Genomic DNA, 16,741 nt, shown 5'->3' with positions numbered 1-16,741 from the left:
TTTGAAAGAAAACGGCCCCCAAAGGGAGTGGGGCTATTATGAAGTGTGACCTTGTAGGAGGAGGTGTGTCTCTGTGGGGGCGGGCTTTGAGGTCTCTTGCTCAAGCTTCTCTCACTGTGACTTTCAGTTGGCTTTTTGTTGCCTCTGAATCAAGGTGTTGGGCTTTGAGCTATTCCTCCTGCACCAGGGCAGCCTGCATGCCATTATGCTCCCCACCATGATAATGAACTGAACCTCTGAAACTAAGCAAGTGACCCCAATTAAATGTTTTCATTTATAAGAGCTGAGTGTTGGTGGTGCACACCTTTAATCTCAGCACTTGAGAGGCAGAGGCAGTTGGATCTCTGTGAATTCAAGGCCAGCCTGGTCTACAGAGAAAGTTCCAGGACAGGCTCCAAAGCAATACAGAGAAACACTGTCTCAAAAAACAAAACAAAACAAAAACCAAACAAACAAAAAAAGAGTTACCTTAGTCATGGTGTCTGTTCACCCAAACTAAGACAATGGGAACCATTCCAGTGGTCATCCTCCTGAAGAAAAATGACTCTTACTTATCTAGAAATTGCCAAAGCTATTGCCATTGTCAATTGCTTCTCAGCTAGGGTTGAGCCTCTCCTATCTATTCTGAAACTTGATTTCTTGGTCTTTGGAGGTTAACCACAGCTGCTGCAGTTCATGTGCACAATGGCCAACAGCCATGTCATGTCCAGAAGACAGAATTTCACATCATTCCTTTCTAGTCTCAGTTCTAACATCCTTCCTGCCCCCTCTTCTAAGATGTTCCCTGAGCCTTGGGTCTGGGTGAGGCTGATTGATAGAGATTCCCTATTTAGGGCTGGGCATCACAATCGTTTATTCCCATCACTTTGAATAGTTATGAGTCTGTGTACTAACCACTGCCGCTACAGAAAGAAGCTTCTCTGACCCAGGTTGAGAGCCCCAGGCATGGGCTCTTGACCATGAATACATTCCCTCCTGTGGAGCAGACCTCAAATCCAACCAGAAAGCAGTTGGTAACCCCAGAGTGATCTTGTCACTATTGCACCATTGGGCATGTCTCACCCGGCAGGTCAATATTATAACACGGCAGCATCCAGTATTCTTCACAATAACTAAAGGTGGGAACAATCCAAACACCCATCAACAGATAAAGGGACAGACAGAGTAGCATAACAAATGAGGGGATATCATTCACCCTTTAAAAAGAAGGGAACTCTGATACCTACTATAATGTGGAGGAACCTTGAAGAAATTGTGCTACGTTGAATAAAACAGTCACAAGGAGACAAATCTTGTATAATTCCATGTTCATAGTTACCTACTGCAATCAAACTCATAGAGACAGAAATAAGATACGGTGTTTAAATGGGCTTGAAGAATCCCCGAGTAGATAAAGCCAGATAGGGCTCATGAGTAACCTAATACTTGTTTGCTCTGCAAATAGAAGTGAAACTTAATTGGAGCTATTTCTTGTACAAGGCTGTGCTAATAGGAAACATTCAGGCATGGACTAAGGCAGGAGAGTCAGGCTGAGGTACAGAATAAGTTCCAGGTAGGTCTGAGCTACTCAGCACAAACATCTCAGAACAAAACAAAAGAAGGAAGTGGGAAATAGGGAGGGAGAGAAAGAAGCAAAGAAAAAAAAAATAGAGAACTTGGCTTAAACAAGTAGAGACAGCTAACAGGCACAGGCCGGGATTCCCAGCTGGCGAGACAAAGGCAGGCAGATGAGGCAACCGATCAAGCATTGTCTTTGCTTGGTCTTTGTGTCTGACCAGTAAATGCTGACCCCTCTGCTCCCTGCATGGAACTCTTGAACCACTTCCCTTCGCAGCTGCCTAAGCCGGAAATCATTGTTAGCTCCAATACACTCCAGCATTTGTTGGTTTTTGGAACAAAATCTGTAGTCCAGGCTAGCTTGAGAGTTGCTATGTAGCCAAGAATGAACTTGAATTTCTAATCCTCCTGCCTCTACCTCCCATGTCCTAGGATTATAGGTATGTGCTAAACACACCCAGTTGATGTGGTGCTAGGGATCAAACTCAAGGCTGTGCATGTATTGGGCAACTGAGCTGGATGCTCAGCTCCTGCTCAAACAAACTCTTCAAGGTTCGTTGGGGCAGAAGAGGTGGCTCACGGTCAAGAGCACTGGCTGCTCTTCCGTGAGACCTGGGTTAGATTCCCAACATCCACATCTCAGCTCACAACCATCTGTAACTCAGTCCCAGGGGACCCTATGCCTTCTTTTTGTCTTCTTGGACACCAATCTCCGTGGTGCACAGACATACATACCATACCAGCAAAACACCCTTATACATACAAATAGTAAATAATTTTTTCCTAAGATTTGTGCCTCAGTTTACTTTTTGAGTTTTTGTTGTTTGTTTGATGGGTTTACTACCTTTTTCTTGTTTTTTTTTTTTTGAGAGGTTTCTTTGTGGCTTTGGAGGCTGTCCTGGAACTAGCTCTTGTAGACCAGGCCTCTCTCGAATTCACAGAGATCCGCCTGCCTCTGCCTCCCGAGTACTGGGATTAATTAAATGGTTGTGGAGTTTCAGTTTGGGAAAATGAAAATGGTTTAAGGATGGGTAGTAATAATGAGTGCACAACACTGAGAATGGGCTTGATGCTGACGACTCTTCTAGAAATGGCAAAAATGGCCAGGCACAGTAGCACAGGCCTATTATCCCAATACAGGGGTGGCAGAGCAGCAGAATCAAGACAAGTTTAGATCAATTTGGTCTGTATTATATCTGTATCCAGGGCTACACGGCAGAACCTGTCTCAAACAAACAAAAAGGTCAATTTTATACTACATATATTTTATAATAAAAAATCACTGTTATTAGGATATTGAAACAGGACACTTTCTAAGATGCCTGTGTTTAAATGGGTATTTAACACAGCTGACTCATCTGTGTGTTTGATTCAGAACAGCATGTGAAATGTTTTTAAAGCAGAAGAAGCCAGGTGTGGTGGTACACACCTGTAATCCCAGCTCACTGGAAGTTAAGGCAGGAGAATCTTGAGATTGAGACCAGTCTGGGCTACAAATAACATTTTTTTTGGTTTTTTTCAAGGCAGGGTTCCTCTATGGCTTTGGAGGCTGTCCTGGAACTAGCTCTTGTAGACCAGGCTGGTCTCGAACTCACAGAGATCTGTCTGCCTCTGCCTTCCAAGTGCTGGGATTAAAGGCGTGTCCCACCACCACCCGGCTCAACAAAAATTTTAAAAAGGTCAGTTCCAAATATATGCTCAAAGTGTCTCTAGGACAACAGCCACCATCTAAAATTTGATTGTGTGACTCAGGGGTGGGCACAGGATGGGATGATTAACTGTTGAAAAATAGGAGACAGTAACTTTTCACTAAACTCTTGCATACCTTGTGTTTTGACCATGTACATTGCCCAGCCAGGAAGATGATGGTTATTTTTAGTGTGTGCATTTTCCAGTGGCCCCCTGGAGAGGCCAAGGTCTTGCTCCAGTGGCAGTGTGTGATTTGGAGTTTCTCTTTCTCCTGCCTTCTAGGCCCCAGAGTGTTATTTCAGTTCCTCAGGAGTGGAACTGCAGTTTGGAAAAGTCCCAACTGGTTTGAAGCCAAGCCTGGTAGTTGTTGATCTTGACGAGAGATGATGCAATTTATTTATTTGTTTTTTTGCCTCATTTCACTAAGAAACTGAGGGGCCTTGAGCTGGTCTGAAAGCCAGTTCCCTTATGTGTCCTAGGGATGGTTGTCAAGGCCCCAGCAACATCCTTTCAGCAGCGTCACAGAAATGAATGTGCAATGTCCTTCACACCCGTTTCTTTGGGCTGACTGAAGCCAACATCAAGGGCCTTTAGCGGAAAAAAGAGTTTATTGATCCGAGTGGAGGGCAAGCGTGAGACCATTCAGCACAGACAACTGCACCCAGGTCAGCAGCTTCTCCCAGCTTTCCAAGCCTAGCGTGTAGACAGCTCCCCACCCCGACACAGAGCAGGGAAACAAGGCTACCACAAGAGGCCGGTTTAGCAAACCTCATTCCATTCATAAATTACAGAGGAGATCTTTGATTGTACCTGTTCAGGCTCTGTATCCCTTGAGCCAATTCTCACTCTTAGGAGGTGCAATAGGACTGGCTGGGATCAGAGTGACATAGCTATTCTTCGTGCTGGTGAGAAGAGGCACAGTGAGAGAAAGGGCAAAAAAGTATGTAGACTGTGTTCAGTGGCAATGACAACTGAAGGTGCTGCCTGGGATGTGTTAAGGATCCATACAGCCCACAAAATCCTCTGGAAGCATACAATCTAGACTGGGCTCTGAGACCCAAAAATAACTAGAACATAACAGCTTGTGCTGACTTGAAGGCTGAATAAGAATATCTGGAACTTCTCATCTATCGAACAAGCTCGTCTCGGGGATAAAAATTAGATGCTCAATGTGAGCATCACCTGCTATAGTCACATCCAGTCTGGGGCCAAAGCCTAGACCCTCACCGTGCTGAGCTACAAGAATGGGATTTATACCAGGCCATGCTTCAGGAGGTTGTTGGAGACCTGGGGAGTCATAGGCGTGGCATTCCCAGCAGACATCAGTACATATAAGGCATTGTTGTTGTTATTGTTGTGAGTTTTACTGTCCCTTGGGCGTGTTCAAATGACCATTGCACAGTCATGGGAGGTTCCCACTCTATGACTAAGGACATTGGGGGTTAGGGAGGTAAAGGACATGCTTTTTAGCAACTCTTTGTGACCAGCCCTGGGCAGGACCAGGGCTCCTAACCCAGTGCTCAGTTTCCAGGGTTAAAGCTGTGGCTACAAATCTAGTGCTCTGTTTCTAGGGTTTGCATTCCAGAAGGCTCAGTCCTGTGAGAGGCGTATAGAGGGCAGGGAAGGTGAGGAGCCACAGAAATCTGCATGGAGAAATACAGATGCCCTTTGGGCTCAGTGAGTGCCCTGTGCTGAGTGGGAGAGAAGGGCAAACCCACTTCAGGGCTTCTCTGTTGGGGTTCTGGAGTGACTGAAGTTTCACACACACACACACACACACACACACACACACACCTTGCTTGGCACGTACATCTCCTCAGGTGCCTGGGCCCCAATCCCCAGAATCTCTCTCCTGTACCTTGCTTCCCTGGTTCATGCATTCATCCTCCTCTATAAATACCAGCTCTGGTATTTCGACTTGGCAGCTGTTGCTGCCAGGGAGATGGCTGGGTTGACACACAGCTCCTGACAAAACACAAACCCCTGGTGTGAGTGGGTGTGGGCGGTGTGAGTAGGGGGTGAATCAGAGAAGGGGGCGAGGGAGACAGGGCTTGCAATGTCAGGCGAAGGCAATGTTCCCCACGGTTGCAAACAGTCACCAGAGTCTTTCTGGACATTGTCTTGCTGGTTATAAACTTGAGGGAAACCAGAGGCCTGCACTCCGCCAGAGGGAAATTGAGGTTCAGAGCTAGAGCCCACTTGTCAGTGGTACGCATAAGCAGTCAGGCACTGACCAGGCTAACTCTCTGCCTAATTCGTGTCCCCCTACCCTACAGGTCTGTCTAGAGACCTCTTTGATGAGCTAGTAGACTCCTGTCTGGTCTTTACCTCCAGTGGTTGGAGACCTCAGCCTCTTCTAGCAACCTTTGCAAGTAAAATACTTTGGGAGTTCCTTCTTGTTCATTCTAATGACCTAAAAATCTCTCCTTGAAGAAGATAGCGGCCTCAAACTAATGAAAATCTCCAGCCTGCTTTCCCCAGGATAAGGCAGGATTCCAAATGTAAAGAGGCCGGTCTGGGGTCTCCTGTCAGCTAGCTGCCCATCCAGCAGGCCTGCTTGTCTTCTGTTCTTGTGGGGCAGCATGGGGCACAGGCCTCTTGCAGGGGAGCTGGCCTCCCCGCCCCCTCGCTAGCGGCCGCCCTTTCCTGGCAGGACAGAGGGATCCTGCAGCTGTCAGGGGAGGGGCTGCGGTGGGGGGTGATGTCAGGAGGGCTACAAATAGTGCCGACGGCAAAGGGACTGTGTCTCCCCTCTTCGTATCCACTCTCCAGCCGGCTGCCTGCCCGCTGCCTCCTCTGTGCGTCTGCCCAGCCTCGTCCACGCCGCCACCATGAGTCAGGCCTACTCTTCCAGCCAGCGGGTGTCCTCCTACCGCCGCACCTTCGGTGGTGCCCCGAGCTTCTCGCTGGGCTCTCCGTTGAGCTCTCCCGTGTTTCCTCGAGCAGGCTTCGGCACCAAGGGCTCCTCGAGCTCAGTGACATCCCGCGTGTACCAGGTGTCGCGCACGTCGGGCGGGGCCGGGGGTCTGGGGTCGCTGCGGGCCAGCCGGCTGGGGAGCACCCGCGCGCCATCCTATGGCGCGGGCGAGCTTCTGGACTTCTCGCTGGCCGACGCGGTGAACCAGGAGTTCCTGGCCACGCGCACCAACGAGAAGGTGGAGCTGCAAGAGCTCAATGACCGCTTCGCCAACTACATCGAGAAAGTGCGCTTCTTGGAGCAGCAGAACGCCGCGCTCGCCGCTGAGGTCAACCGGCTCAAGGGCCGCGAGCCGACCCGGGTCGCCGAGCTCTATGAGGAGGAGATGCGCGAGCTGCGGCGCCAGGTGGAGGTGCTCACCAACCAGCGTGCCCGTGTCGACGTGGAGCGCGACAACTTGATCGACGACCTCCAGAGGCTCAAGGCCAAGTGAGGGCACGGCGCCTCCTAGATCTTTCCCCTTCGCCCCCTCCCCCCCCCTCCCCGCAGGGAACAAGGCACCCCCCTCCGGGATCCCGTGACCCTCCTCACCCCATGTTTGGAGGTCATTCCCCGGTGTTCCCTAAGAAGAGATGGTCCCCGAATCTTTTTATTGCTCTTTCTGTGTTACACTGGAGTAGTTTTCTTTGGGAGATAGAGAGAAGAAACGGGGGACCTTGGGAGGCCTATTGCACGGTGGCCAGCCACCTTGGAAAGGATGCTAATTAAGTTGCTGTAGCGGTGGTGCTGTGATGTGACAGAGGCAGAGCAGAGGGCTAGAGCAGGTCAGAGCGTGAAGAGAGGCTGGTGGAGCCTGGAAAACTGGATGCATTGGGAAGTGGAGGAGGAAGGAAACCAAACTGTAACTAACTTTCAGCTCAGCTGTGATGAGGCCCGAGGGAGGGGTGAGGTGGGGAGCTTGGCCCCTTGGCCTAGCTGAGGTGGTGCTACTGCACTAGGTAAAAGGATAGGCTTGAGTAAAGGGGGCAGTGGATAAGGCCTGTGGCCCTTTGAGAGCTCAAGAAGACCAGCCCATTCCACCATGACCCAATAAGAAAAGGCTGAGTAATTCCGGTCTGGGGGCACACCCCTGTATTCCAGCTCTTGGGAGGACGATTCAGGAGGACTGCTGTGAGTTCTAGGTAAACCTGGGATACAGAGCAAGTACCAAGGCAGCTGGGCCTACATAGCAAGACTTGTTTTAGACAATTAAGGAAAATTAAAGGCAGGAAAAGTTTTGTACATTCTCGAACCTGTTTCTGTTTACCCTACTGAGCAGAGTTACCTTCTTGTCTCCAAAGTCACAAACATTTATTTAGCCGCTACATGGGTCAGGCTGGGCCTGAGAACATACAAGTGGGTAAAATAAAACACAGTGCCTAACCCCGGGGAGGTCAATCTATTTGGGACATAGACTTCAAGGGTGCGGCTCAGGGTTGAGACTCAGCCGCTTCCTACCCCGCCCCCCCACCCGTGGGCGGGACCTTTGCTATTTTTTTTTCTGAGCCTCTTGTTTCTACCCAGCAACCAGGACTTGTCCCTGTGTCCTGAGCTGGCTCCCTGATAGGTCCCCAGCCAGTGGTTTCTATTGATGGCTCTGTAGCTCACCATTTGTCTGTCTGTCTGCCCTGGCTAGGCTACAGGAGGAAATCCAACTGAGAGAAGAAGCAGAGAACAACCTGGCTGCCTTCCGAGCGGTGAGCCTTCTTTGGTCCCCAGCAGTCATCTCTCTTCTCTCTCTTGGCTCCACTTGAACTGTTCCAGACCCTAACATTGTTGTTTCCCCGTACCCAGGACGTAGATGCAGCCACTCTGGCTCGCATCGACCTAGAGCGCAGAATCGAATCGCTCAACGAGGAAATCGCATTCCTGAAGAAAGTGCACGAAGAGGTACCAGGGCCCTTGGGTGATGGTGAAAGCAGCTAGGCAATGGGCTGGCTTTGAAATGGGGGTGTGAAGGTGCTTTGGGAGGGTCTTGAAGGGGACTGATGCCCAGCTGTGTCCTGCAGGAGATCCGTGAGCTTCAGGCTCAGCTTCAGGAACAGCAGGTCCAGGTGGAGATGGACATGTCCAAGCCAGACCTCACAGCGGCCCTCAGGGACATCCGGGCTCAGTACGAGACCATTGCGGCTAAGAACATCTCTGAAGCTGAGGAGTGGTACAAGTCCAAGGTAGGTGGTTTAGCCTGGGGACCCTGGCACCTGTCCTCTATCTCCACGAGATGCTTCCTGTACCTGCATCCATGGAGTAGGTGAGCCTGGGATTTCCACACTCCCTCGCCCACACTGAATCCTGCTTTTCCCCATCTCAGAGTCCCTTTCTCTGCCCTCAGGTTTCAGACTTGACCCAGGCAGCCAATAAGAACAATGATGCCCTGCGCCAGGCCAAGCAGGAGATGATGGAGTACCGACACCAGATCCAGTCCTACACCTGCGAGATTGATGCCCTCAAGGGCACCGTGAGTCCCTCCCCATCCCCACGGGCTCAGCCTCTTTCTGCCCACAGCTTAGTTCCACACCTTCACTCTGTGACACTTTGAGCCTATTACAGACCCTCTGGGGTCTCCATCTCCTCAAATGTACAGGGAGGTAAAGGCAGATTCCTAGTTAGGTACTAAGGAATCGGAGGACTCCTGGGGGTGTCTCCCTATGTAGGGTTGGAGGACTAGTGTAGATGCTCCTTATTAGGTGGTTTATTGTGAGTGGCCACATATGCCTTCTCTAGAGCTCAGGGCTCCATGACTAAGAAAGAAGCACTTGACGATTCTTCTACCTGGCCATGACCATGTGGAGTTGCCTCCAACCTCCAACACTGGGTCTCTTTCTACCCCAATTCTCTGGCGCCCTCCTTCCTAGATATGCTCTGGGCCTATCCTTGACTTGGGTCCCCTCATCCCCTGCAGAATGACTCCCTGATGAGGCAGATGAGAGAGCTGGAGGATCGCTTTGCCAGCGAGGCCAGTGGCTATCAGGATAACATTGCACGCCTGGAGGAGGAGATCCGGCACCTGAAGGATGAGATGGCCCGCCACCTGCGGGAGTACCAAGACCTGCTCAATGTGAAGATGGCCTTGGATGTGGAGATTGCCACCTACCGCAAGCTGCTGGAGGGCGAGGAGAGCCGGTGAGGATTTAGGTATCGGGTAGGGTGCTGGGATCTCAGTCCATCGCAGATGATCTCAAAAAGACCTGGCAGCAGTTCTTTCTGTATGAGAGAGGCCACTATTCTGCCAGTCACAGAAAATTAACTAGGGCCACCTGGGTAAAGAAAGTGAGATGTAATTAACAGTTTTTTTTATAAAAAGAGAAATGTTAGTATTCCCTTATCTACCTTTAGAATTAAGAACCCGCAGCAAAAAATCATATTCAGCAATCAGTAATAAAATATTACTGCCAGTCTAGGGAGAGATGAAAGCAGGGAGGGAGTCTGCTAGAGACAAACAGAGATGGAGAGGCGGGCAGCCTTGTACCTGGAAGGCCTTAGGAGGAGGCTGATTTAGTGCACACACAAGCACACACTCACAAGGGACAAGACACAATGTGCGCAAAGCAACCTGCCCAACCTCCAGACACAAGGAACAGGAGTGTAAAGAGTCTTCTGGGAGACAGAAAGAGTGTGAATCTGTATTAGACTGGCAGCTACATGGGGATAGATACTTCTCAAGACTCACTAGATGAGTCCTAAAGGTTTGCCCATCTCATTGTATGCAAGTTTAATATCAATTTAAGACAGATCCATTATGCCAAAAAATGGTGTTGTCAATACTCATAAAAGTGTGGCAGCCACGTTTTGGTATGGACTTACAAGGAGAATTCAGGCTTACTTTTTTGCTTCTTTCTTTTGAGAAGGGCTTAAGGTAGCTCAGGCTGGCCTCAAACTTGCTACGTAGTTCAAGGATGACCTTGAACATCGTGTCTCCATCTCCTAAATGCTGGAACTTGAACAGGCTGTATTGTCATGCCTGGTTGCTATGGTGCTGGGTGCTGGACCACAGCTTGGTGAGTGCTAAGCAAGCCCTTTAGTAGCCCAGCTACATCAACAGCCCCTGAGTTCTGTAGAATGACATCTACATCTAACACAACATGGATGACCTTTTAAGGTAGCTGGAGCCAGATGCCCTTTTCTAGACTAGGCATAAATGGCCCACTCCTGGATCTGGCCTGCACAGAGGGTGGGCGCAAAGTGAGTGTCCCTTACAGCTGCTGTTCATGCCTCCTCCAGTGCCAGAAACAAGGAGGACCAGGGACTGGAGGGTGCAGTGGGATTAGGCATCTTGGTGTCATGCCCAAGGTCAGGATTAGAATGTGTGATCTTTCTAGAAGGGGCAATTCCTGGGATAGCTAGAGTTGGTTTTTGATCTGTGCATTGTGGGTAGTGAGAGTATTGGGCTGCGGGGCAGGGGGCAGGGGGCAGCTAGGACAACTGGAAATGGTGTTTAGGGAGAAGCAGCCTAAAGAGTGATGGGAGGCTGGAGAGATGGCTCAGAGGTTGGGAGCACTGACCTTCCAGAGGTCCTGAGTTCAATTCCCAGCAACCACATGGTGGCTCACAGCCATCTGTAATGAGATCTTGTGCCCCCTTCTGGTGTACAAGCATACATGCAGGCAGAACACTGTACAAAATAAATAAAAATTTTAAAAAATCCTGTTATTTTTTAAAAAGTGTAAACCTCTTTTTAAAAAAAAGTGATGGGAGTGATTTCAGGAAGAGTTTTGAGTGTCCTTAACCCTCTGGGGATATGGTCTCTCCCTTTTCAGGATCAACCTTCCCATCCAGACCTTCTCTGCTCTCAACTTCCGAGGTGAGTGTGTACTGGATGGCACAGGTGGGACTGCAGGGGCTCAAACCTTTTAGGAGAGGAGGATGGAACCCTGGAGCAGACCAGGCATGAAGGAGAAAGAAGACGATAGATAAGGCACCGGGGAGGGGGTTAGGGAGGTGGGGGTGTTGGTTTGCATCCTATCGTGCTGACTGCATTCCCTGTACCTTCTGGATTATTGGGTCTCAAGAATCAGGATGTGTTCTGAATGGCAGACTCTGGAAGCTGCAGGGGTGTTCCCCTGGCAGTAGGAGCATCTCACTCTCTGGGCAGGAAGATACCCCTTGCTCATGATCTGTCTGGCATGCTGCCAGAGAGCACTTGGCACACTGTTCTCTGCCTGTTTGTTGAGTGCCTTGTTTGCGGAGAGCAAGATGTTGGATGCGCATTTGGAAAAAGGAAGCCAAATTTTAGCAAAGCCAAACAATGAAGAGAATGAGATTTGAAGGCATTCTGCCATTCTGACATTAGTAATATGCAGATTAAGTGGCTTCCCAACCCCAGAGAGCAGAGAAGCACTCACTAATGATACATTAGGAAAGGGAGTCGGAGATCTTGGCAGCTTCTCCTTTCCTAGATCAAACCTTTTACGTCTTCGATGTTCATTTCCATCAGGAAAAATACATGCTGTGCTCCATCGAGTCAAACGTTCATTACAGGCTACTTGCTTGCTAAGGGATTCATGAACGCCAAACTCCTGACACCAAGGAACTAAATGTGACCCCCACTATAAAACTCAGACTTCTTTTTTCACTTAGTTGTTTATTCAGTTACCAAGTATGCATTTTGCATATAAAATCACTTTTGCTGCAAATCAGAAGCCCAGAGCCACAATACGGGAAGTATCATGGCTGCCGTTTCCCAGAGAGGAAACAGGCACAGTAGGGATCAGCACAGTCAACCAGTGACTAGCTTTTACATTAAGACACCAAGCAGCTCGTCCAGAGAAAAAGAACTGGGGCCTCTGTGTCCCTCCCACAAGTCCACAGCCTGGGCTTTGGGGCTGTCTGTCTTAGAGGAGAGTCCACAGATACATACTCACGCTGGGCTCTTCTGAAAATCCAGAGGTGGAGAGGGAACAAGGGGACATAGGGGACTTGAGTACTGGGCTGGGGCTTGGGTCCCCTGCCATTCTGCACCAGCATTCTCAGTACCATCCTTTGGCTCTTGAAGTCAGCTCTTTAGCAGGACTGGTCCCTGGCTTTACAGAACCATCTGTTGGGTGCTGGGTTCAAGGACCAGGTCTTGAAGAAGGCAGAAGGTTGTCACGAGGAAGGTGGAATTGGATGGTGCATGGGGCAATGCAACCTGGGATGGAGTTCCATCCAAGGTGCAGCTTAGATATGAACCTGCCAGGCTGAGCATGGGGTGTGTCTATTATAGAAACCAGCCCTGAACAAAGGGGTTCTGAAGTCCACACCAAAAAGACGGTGATGATCAAGACCATCGAGACCCGGGATGGAGAGGTGAGTGGTCTGCTGGACCCCGTGTCCTTGGTGGTGGCAATGGTGTGTCTGCCAGCCCGGTGTCTTTCACCCTGGGTGGGGGTGAGGAGGTCCTGCTGCTGTGGGGTGGAGTAAATGGGGCCGAGGCGCCTCTTAGACTGGATTTCTCCTCATGCTCAGGTCGTCAGCGAGGCCACACAGCAACAACACGAGGTGCTCTAAGCCAGACACTGTCCTGGTCCCCGTGGTCACTGCCTCCTGAAGCCAGCCTCTTCCACTCTCGGATGTCACACCCAGCCACTTTCCTTCACTCACAGAATCTGACCCTTCCTCACCGATCACCCCTTTGTGGTCTTCATGCTGCCCAGGAAACACCCCAGCACCTCTGCAGACCTTACCATGAGTCCTGGCTGTCGGCAGTCGCCAAGCCTGGCTCTTCAGATAGAACCTAGTTCAAGTCATGGCCCTTTCCCTCCCACCTTTGTAACCTCAGGCTCTAGCCTTTGGCTTTGGAGATGGTACCAGAGAAGGTGTTGGGATCTGTAGGGTCAGGACAGAGCTTTATAGACACCCTCACATTCGACCCCCAGCCTGGGTCAGAGACAGAGTGAAGCCTCTCAGCTGAGGTGGGGGAGGGGCTGAAAAAATGTCCTTGCGTCCCCTCTCTTTCCCATCCCAGCCCAGGATGGGCTTAGAAAAGCTGGGGCTGTAAGAGGGAACCTGAAGGTGCTGGATGTGGGAGCAGGAGATTCAGAAGGAGAGCGGGTGGGTGAGAAGCTGGAGGGAAAGAAGAGAGAGGCAGAGAGTGGGCCCAGGCTGGTGGGAGGGCCCCACCTCTCACGCCTGCCCCTCCCACTGCAGGGGCCCTGGACAGAAACAATAAAGAGCCAAGCACAAACCTACATGCCCCTGCTGTCTTGACTGGACCCTGTCATACCACCCATCACCCTGAGATGGACGGTGTCACCCTCTTGCCAGGTAGATTGCTCTAAGGCCTCCAGGCTGCAGTCTATGTGCTGCATAGGGGAGGTTGGACAAGGGGCTTCTGTTACAATGCCACAGTGATGCCCCTTTCCTTAAGCTACCTTCAGATCATCTGGACATCTGGTGAAGGCAGGGATGGGGACAGCTCCCAAGTCCTTTCCCCAGAAACTATCAGGCCCTTTCGTTTACTTCTTTTTTTTTTTTTCTTTGAGACAGTATCTCATATAGCTCAGACTAGCCTCAAACTCCCTCTGTACCCAAGGTTCAACTTGAAACTCTTGATCCTTTTATTTAAGTCTTACAAGTACCTTTTAACCCTTTCTAAGGCTCTTTAATACCCAGAGGCCAGTCCAGGCAAAGTAACAATGTTCACAAAAGTGCAGACAGAATTTTTACATGGCTAAGAAGGCTCAACATTGAGAAAATGTCAACCTATCCCTCATCCATATGCAATTCCAATGGAATGTGGTCTCATTTAAATACCAAAGGGAGCCAGGGGAGGTGTGTTGCTTGTACCCCTACCCTTAGCACTGGGGCTCAAGAGGTGGAAGCCCAAAGACCCCAGATTCAATGGCAGCCTGGGCTACCTAGTAAGACCCTTGTGTAAAAAACGAAAACAAATCCAAACAACAACAGCCAAGGACACACAAAAGGAAAATTTGAGCGAGTAGGGGAAAATGAGAGGGGCATAGAGAAATTATTAAAGAAAAGAAAAAGAAGTAAAAAGTGAACCTAGAATAAAATGTGTATATGTATTATGAGACAATGACAACTTACTATAGCAGTTCTCAACCTTCCTAATACTGCGACCCTCTAATACAGTTCCTCATGTTGTGGTGACCCCAACCATAAAATTATTTTGTTGCTACTTCATAACTGTAAGTTAGCTATTGTTATGAGTTGTAACGAAAACATCTGATATATAGGATATCTGATACATGACCTCCAAAGGGGTCACGACCCACAGCTTGAGAACCACTGACTTAGAATGTTTTGCTAATGAAAGGGAACCACATAAGACATTCATGTACTAAAACAAGCTTCACATATGAACGCCGGCGTATGTTTCAGGAGGCATTTCAATCTACGGGGGAAGACTTATCAATAGCTTAGAGACAACTGAGTAGTCCAAAGGTCTGAGTGCAGGCATGAAGCTTGTCTTTCTTTCCATTTCTTAAAACATGCTTCAGGTCAATGAAAGATTCAAAGAACATGGTAAGCCCTTGGACCTGAGGCTCCCTGCCGCTCCTCCCATGTCTAAGTGACTGCCCTTTAAAGGAGATGGAAGAGTATGGGAATCAAAGAGATGACGAACACATGCAGGTGTGGTGGGGATTCATTCTGCCAATGGAGTGGCTTTGGTGTGTGCCCCTCCATATCCCTTATAAGGAAGAGGAGGGTCTCTCTCCCTCTGTCTCTGTCTCTGTCTCTGTCTGTCTCTGTCTCTGTCTGTCTCTGTCTCTGTCTCTGTCTCTGTCTCTCTCTCTCTCTCTCTTTCTCTCTGACAGACAGGAGCCCTAATGGCAGGCAGAATCCTGCATCTCCAGGGCAGAAGACTTTGGTGACTCTTTACCTTCATTATGTGAGTCTCCCCAAATAAATATTTGATATTCTTTTGATATTCTTTCTTTTGGGCGTTCCTGGACTTCCTTAATCTGCCCTTCATATAGGTTTCAGGTGAATAAAACCAATGAGGCTTTAGCCTTAAAGTCCCTACCAGTCATTCTAAAACAGCTTTCCAAAAAGTCCCCAAGTTCTTTTAGGTGGTGTTGTCTTTCTTCCCATTTAAGATGTACCCCTGTTTTACCAGTTCCCAACTTTCTCGAAGCAGGTCCATTTTGAGGATCCACCTCAAGTCCCCACCTCATCTATGACTCCTGGTCATTTCTGTTTCCCACATACCCTAGTAGAGTCAGATTCTCACAGAACAGACCAGAATGGCATTCAGTGTCTTTCCATGAGTTTAGAGAACTAAGCACAAGCAAGGAGTTGTCTGTCTTTGAAACTCAAACATGTGCTGACTTTCCTGGAGAATGTCTGGGCTGGGGTCCTAGCCCTGGTGGATAAGGCTTCGATGGTAGCCTGGAAGGTGTTTCTAGAGCCTTGTTGTTCTCCACCATCGCCTGAGTGAATTACAGCTCCTCTGTACAGGGCAAAAGGACACATAGGTCAGGGGGTAGCCTCACTGTCTTAAATAACAGCTCAAGCGTCTTTAGAGTGGTGGTGAGACCTCAGACATCCCTCATGCAGGAATCCCCTTCCCAGCCTCACCTGTCACATCCTTTGTGGCAGTTCTCTGGAGGCTCCTCCATAGGGGATGCTCTGAAGGGAAGCCTTTCTACAAGACTCTACATCAAGAATCAGAGGCTCCCCATAGCCCGAAGACCAGGCTCAGGCCATCTCCAATTCTCTCTGAGGAGGAGAGCAGGAAGGACTGTAGAGGCAGCTAGATCCCAGTGGGCACTCTTCTATCCCATCTGTCCACTCTGGCGGGACTCCAGCCCTACCCTCTGAGGTCATCCATTCCCCCCTCCTTTGTCTCTACACAGCTCGCCAGGGCACATATGCAAATGAATCAGTGACCTTTGATTCAATGCCTAAGAATGTCAGCTGCCCAAGGACAGTTTTTAATCTGCTTTATTCACTATTATATCCCTTGCACCCCAAAGAGTACTTGGTACACAGTAGGCACTCATTAAATATTTAAATACTTCTTGAATGAATACCCACTGGGCATGTTTATTTACTTTTCTCTACATTAAATATTCACTAGGAAGGGCTGGTGATACCCACTTCTTCACCGATTCAATGGATGTTTACTGAGATGTCCCCTCACCCCCACGTGCAGGAGGATGGGGCTGGAGAGATGGCTTGGCGGCTAAGAACACTGACTGCTCTCCTAGAGGACCCAGGTTCGATTCCCACCTGTAACTGTGGTCCCAAGGGAACTGATGCCTTCCTCCAGTCTCTGTGGGTATTTCATGCACGTGGTGTACAGACATACATTCACAGACACTCATACACATACACAAAAACAAAACAAAGATAAATAAGATCTCAAAAGCAAAAAACAAAGTATTGTATAGACCACTCAGAGGAACCAGGCCCAATGGCTAGCACTGGGGAGGTTGAGGAACGCCATGAGTTTCAGACCTGACTGTTCTACATAACAAGTTCCAGGTTGACCTCTCAAAACAAACAAACAAGCAAACAGAGAGACAACAAGCAAAAGACAACTTAGATGAAATGCTCCTTGGCCCAGAGAGGTGGCATGATCTGCCAAGGTCACAC

At 49.3% G+C, this 16,741-nt stretch overlaps 1 protein-coding gene and 1 long non-coding RNA gene across 2 annotated transcripts; one reads left to right on the top strand and one right to left on the bottom strand.

Annotated features, from left to right (window-relative positions):
* The first annotated feature begins 6,054 nt into the window (after positions 1-6,054).
* Positions 6,055-12,740, top strand: Des (desmin). The gene is made up of 9 exons (NM_001281612.1): positions 6,055-6,652; positions 7,839-7,899; positions 7,997-8,092; positions 8,212-8,373; positions 8,535-8,660; positions 9,105-9,325; positions 10,960-11,003; positions 12,405-12,487; positions 12,647-12,740. The coding sequence occupies exons 1-9, from the start codon at positions 6,078-6,080 to the stop codon at positions 12,686-12,688; spliced, it is 1,410 nt and encodes a 469-aa protein (NP_001268541.1). The 5' UTR covers positions 6,055-6,077; the 3' UTR covers positions 12,689-12,740.
* Positions 7,497-15,882, bottom strand: LOC121142784. Its single transcript, XR_005879883.1, has 2 exons — positions 15,722-15,882; positions 7,497-9,459 (listed from the first exon to the last, which is right to left on the bottom strand). It is a non-coding gene; the product is annotated as an uncharacterized LOC121142784 (long non-coding RNA).
* Between the last annotated feature and the right edge of the window lie 859 nt (positions 15,883-16,741).

This window comes from Mesocricetus auratus, unplaced genomic scaffold, assembly GCF_017639785.1.
Source record: "Mesocricetus auratus isolate SY011 unplaced genomic scaffold, BCM_Maur_2.0 Super-Scaffold_100010, whole genome shotgun sequence".
NCBI lineage: Eukaryota > Metazoa > Chordata > Mammalia > Rodentia > Cricetidae > Mesocricetus > Mesocricetus auratus.
The sequence above is the reverse complement of the archived record's forward strand: the minus strand, read 5'-3'. Positions and strand labels throughout refer to the sequence as shown.

Coding starts and splice junctions, on each gene's coding strand:
- Des (NM_001281612.1), top strand. CDS start 6,078: ATGAGTCAGGCCTACTCTTCCAGCCAGCGGGTGTCCTCCTACCGCCGC. Junction 8,661..9,104: donor TTGATGCCCTCAAGGGCACC/GTGAGTCCCTCC, acceptor CATCCCCTGCAG/AATGACTCCCTGATGAGGCA. Junction 12,488..12,646: donor TCGAGACCCGGGATGGAGAG/GTGAGTGGTCTG, acceptor CCTCATGCTCAG/GTCGTCAGCGAGGCCACACA.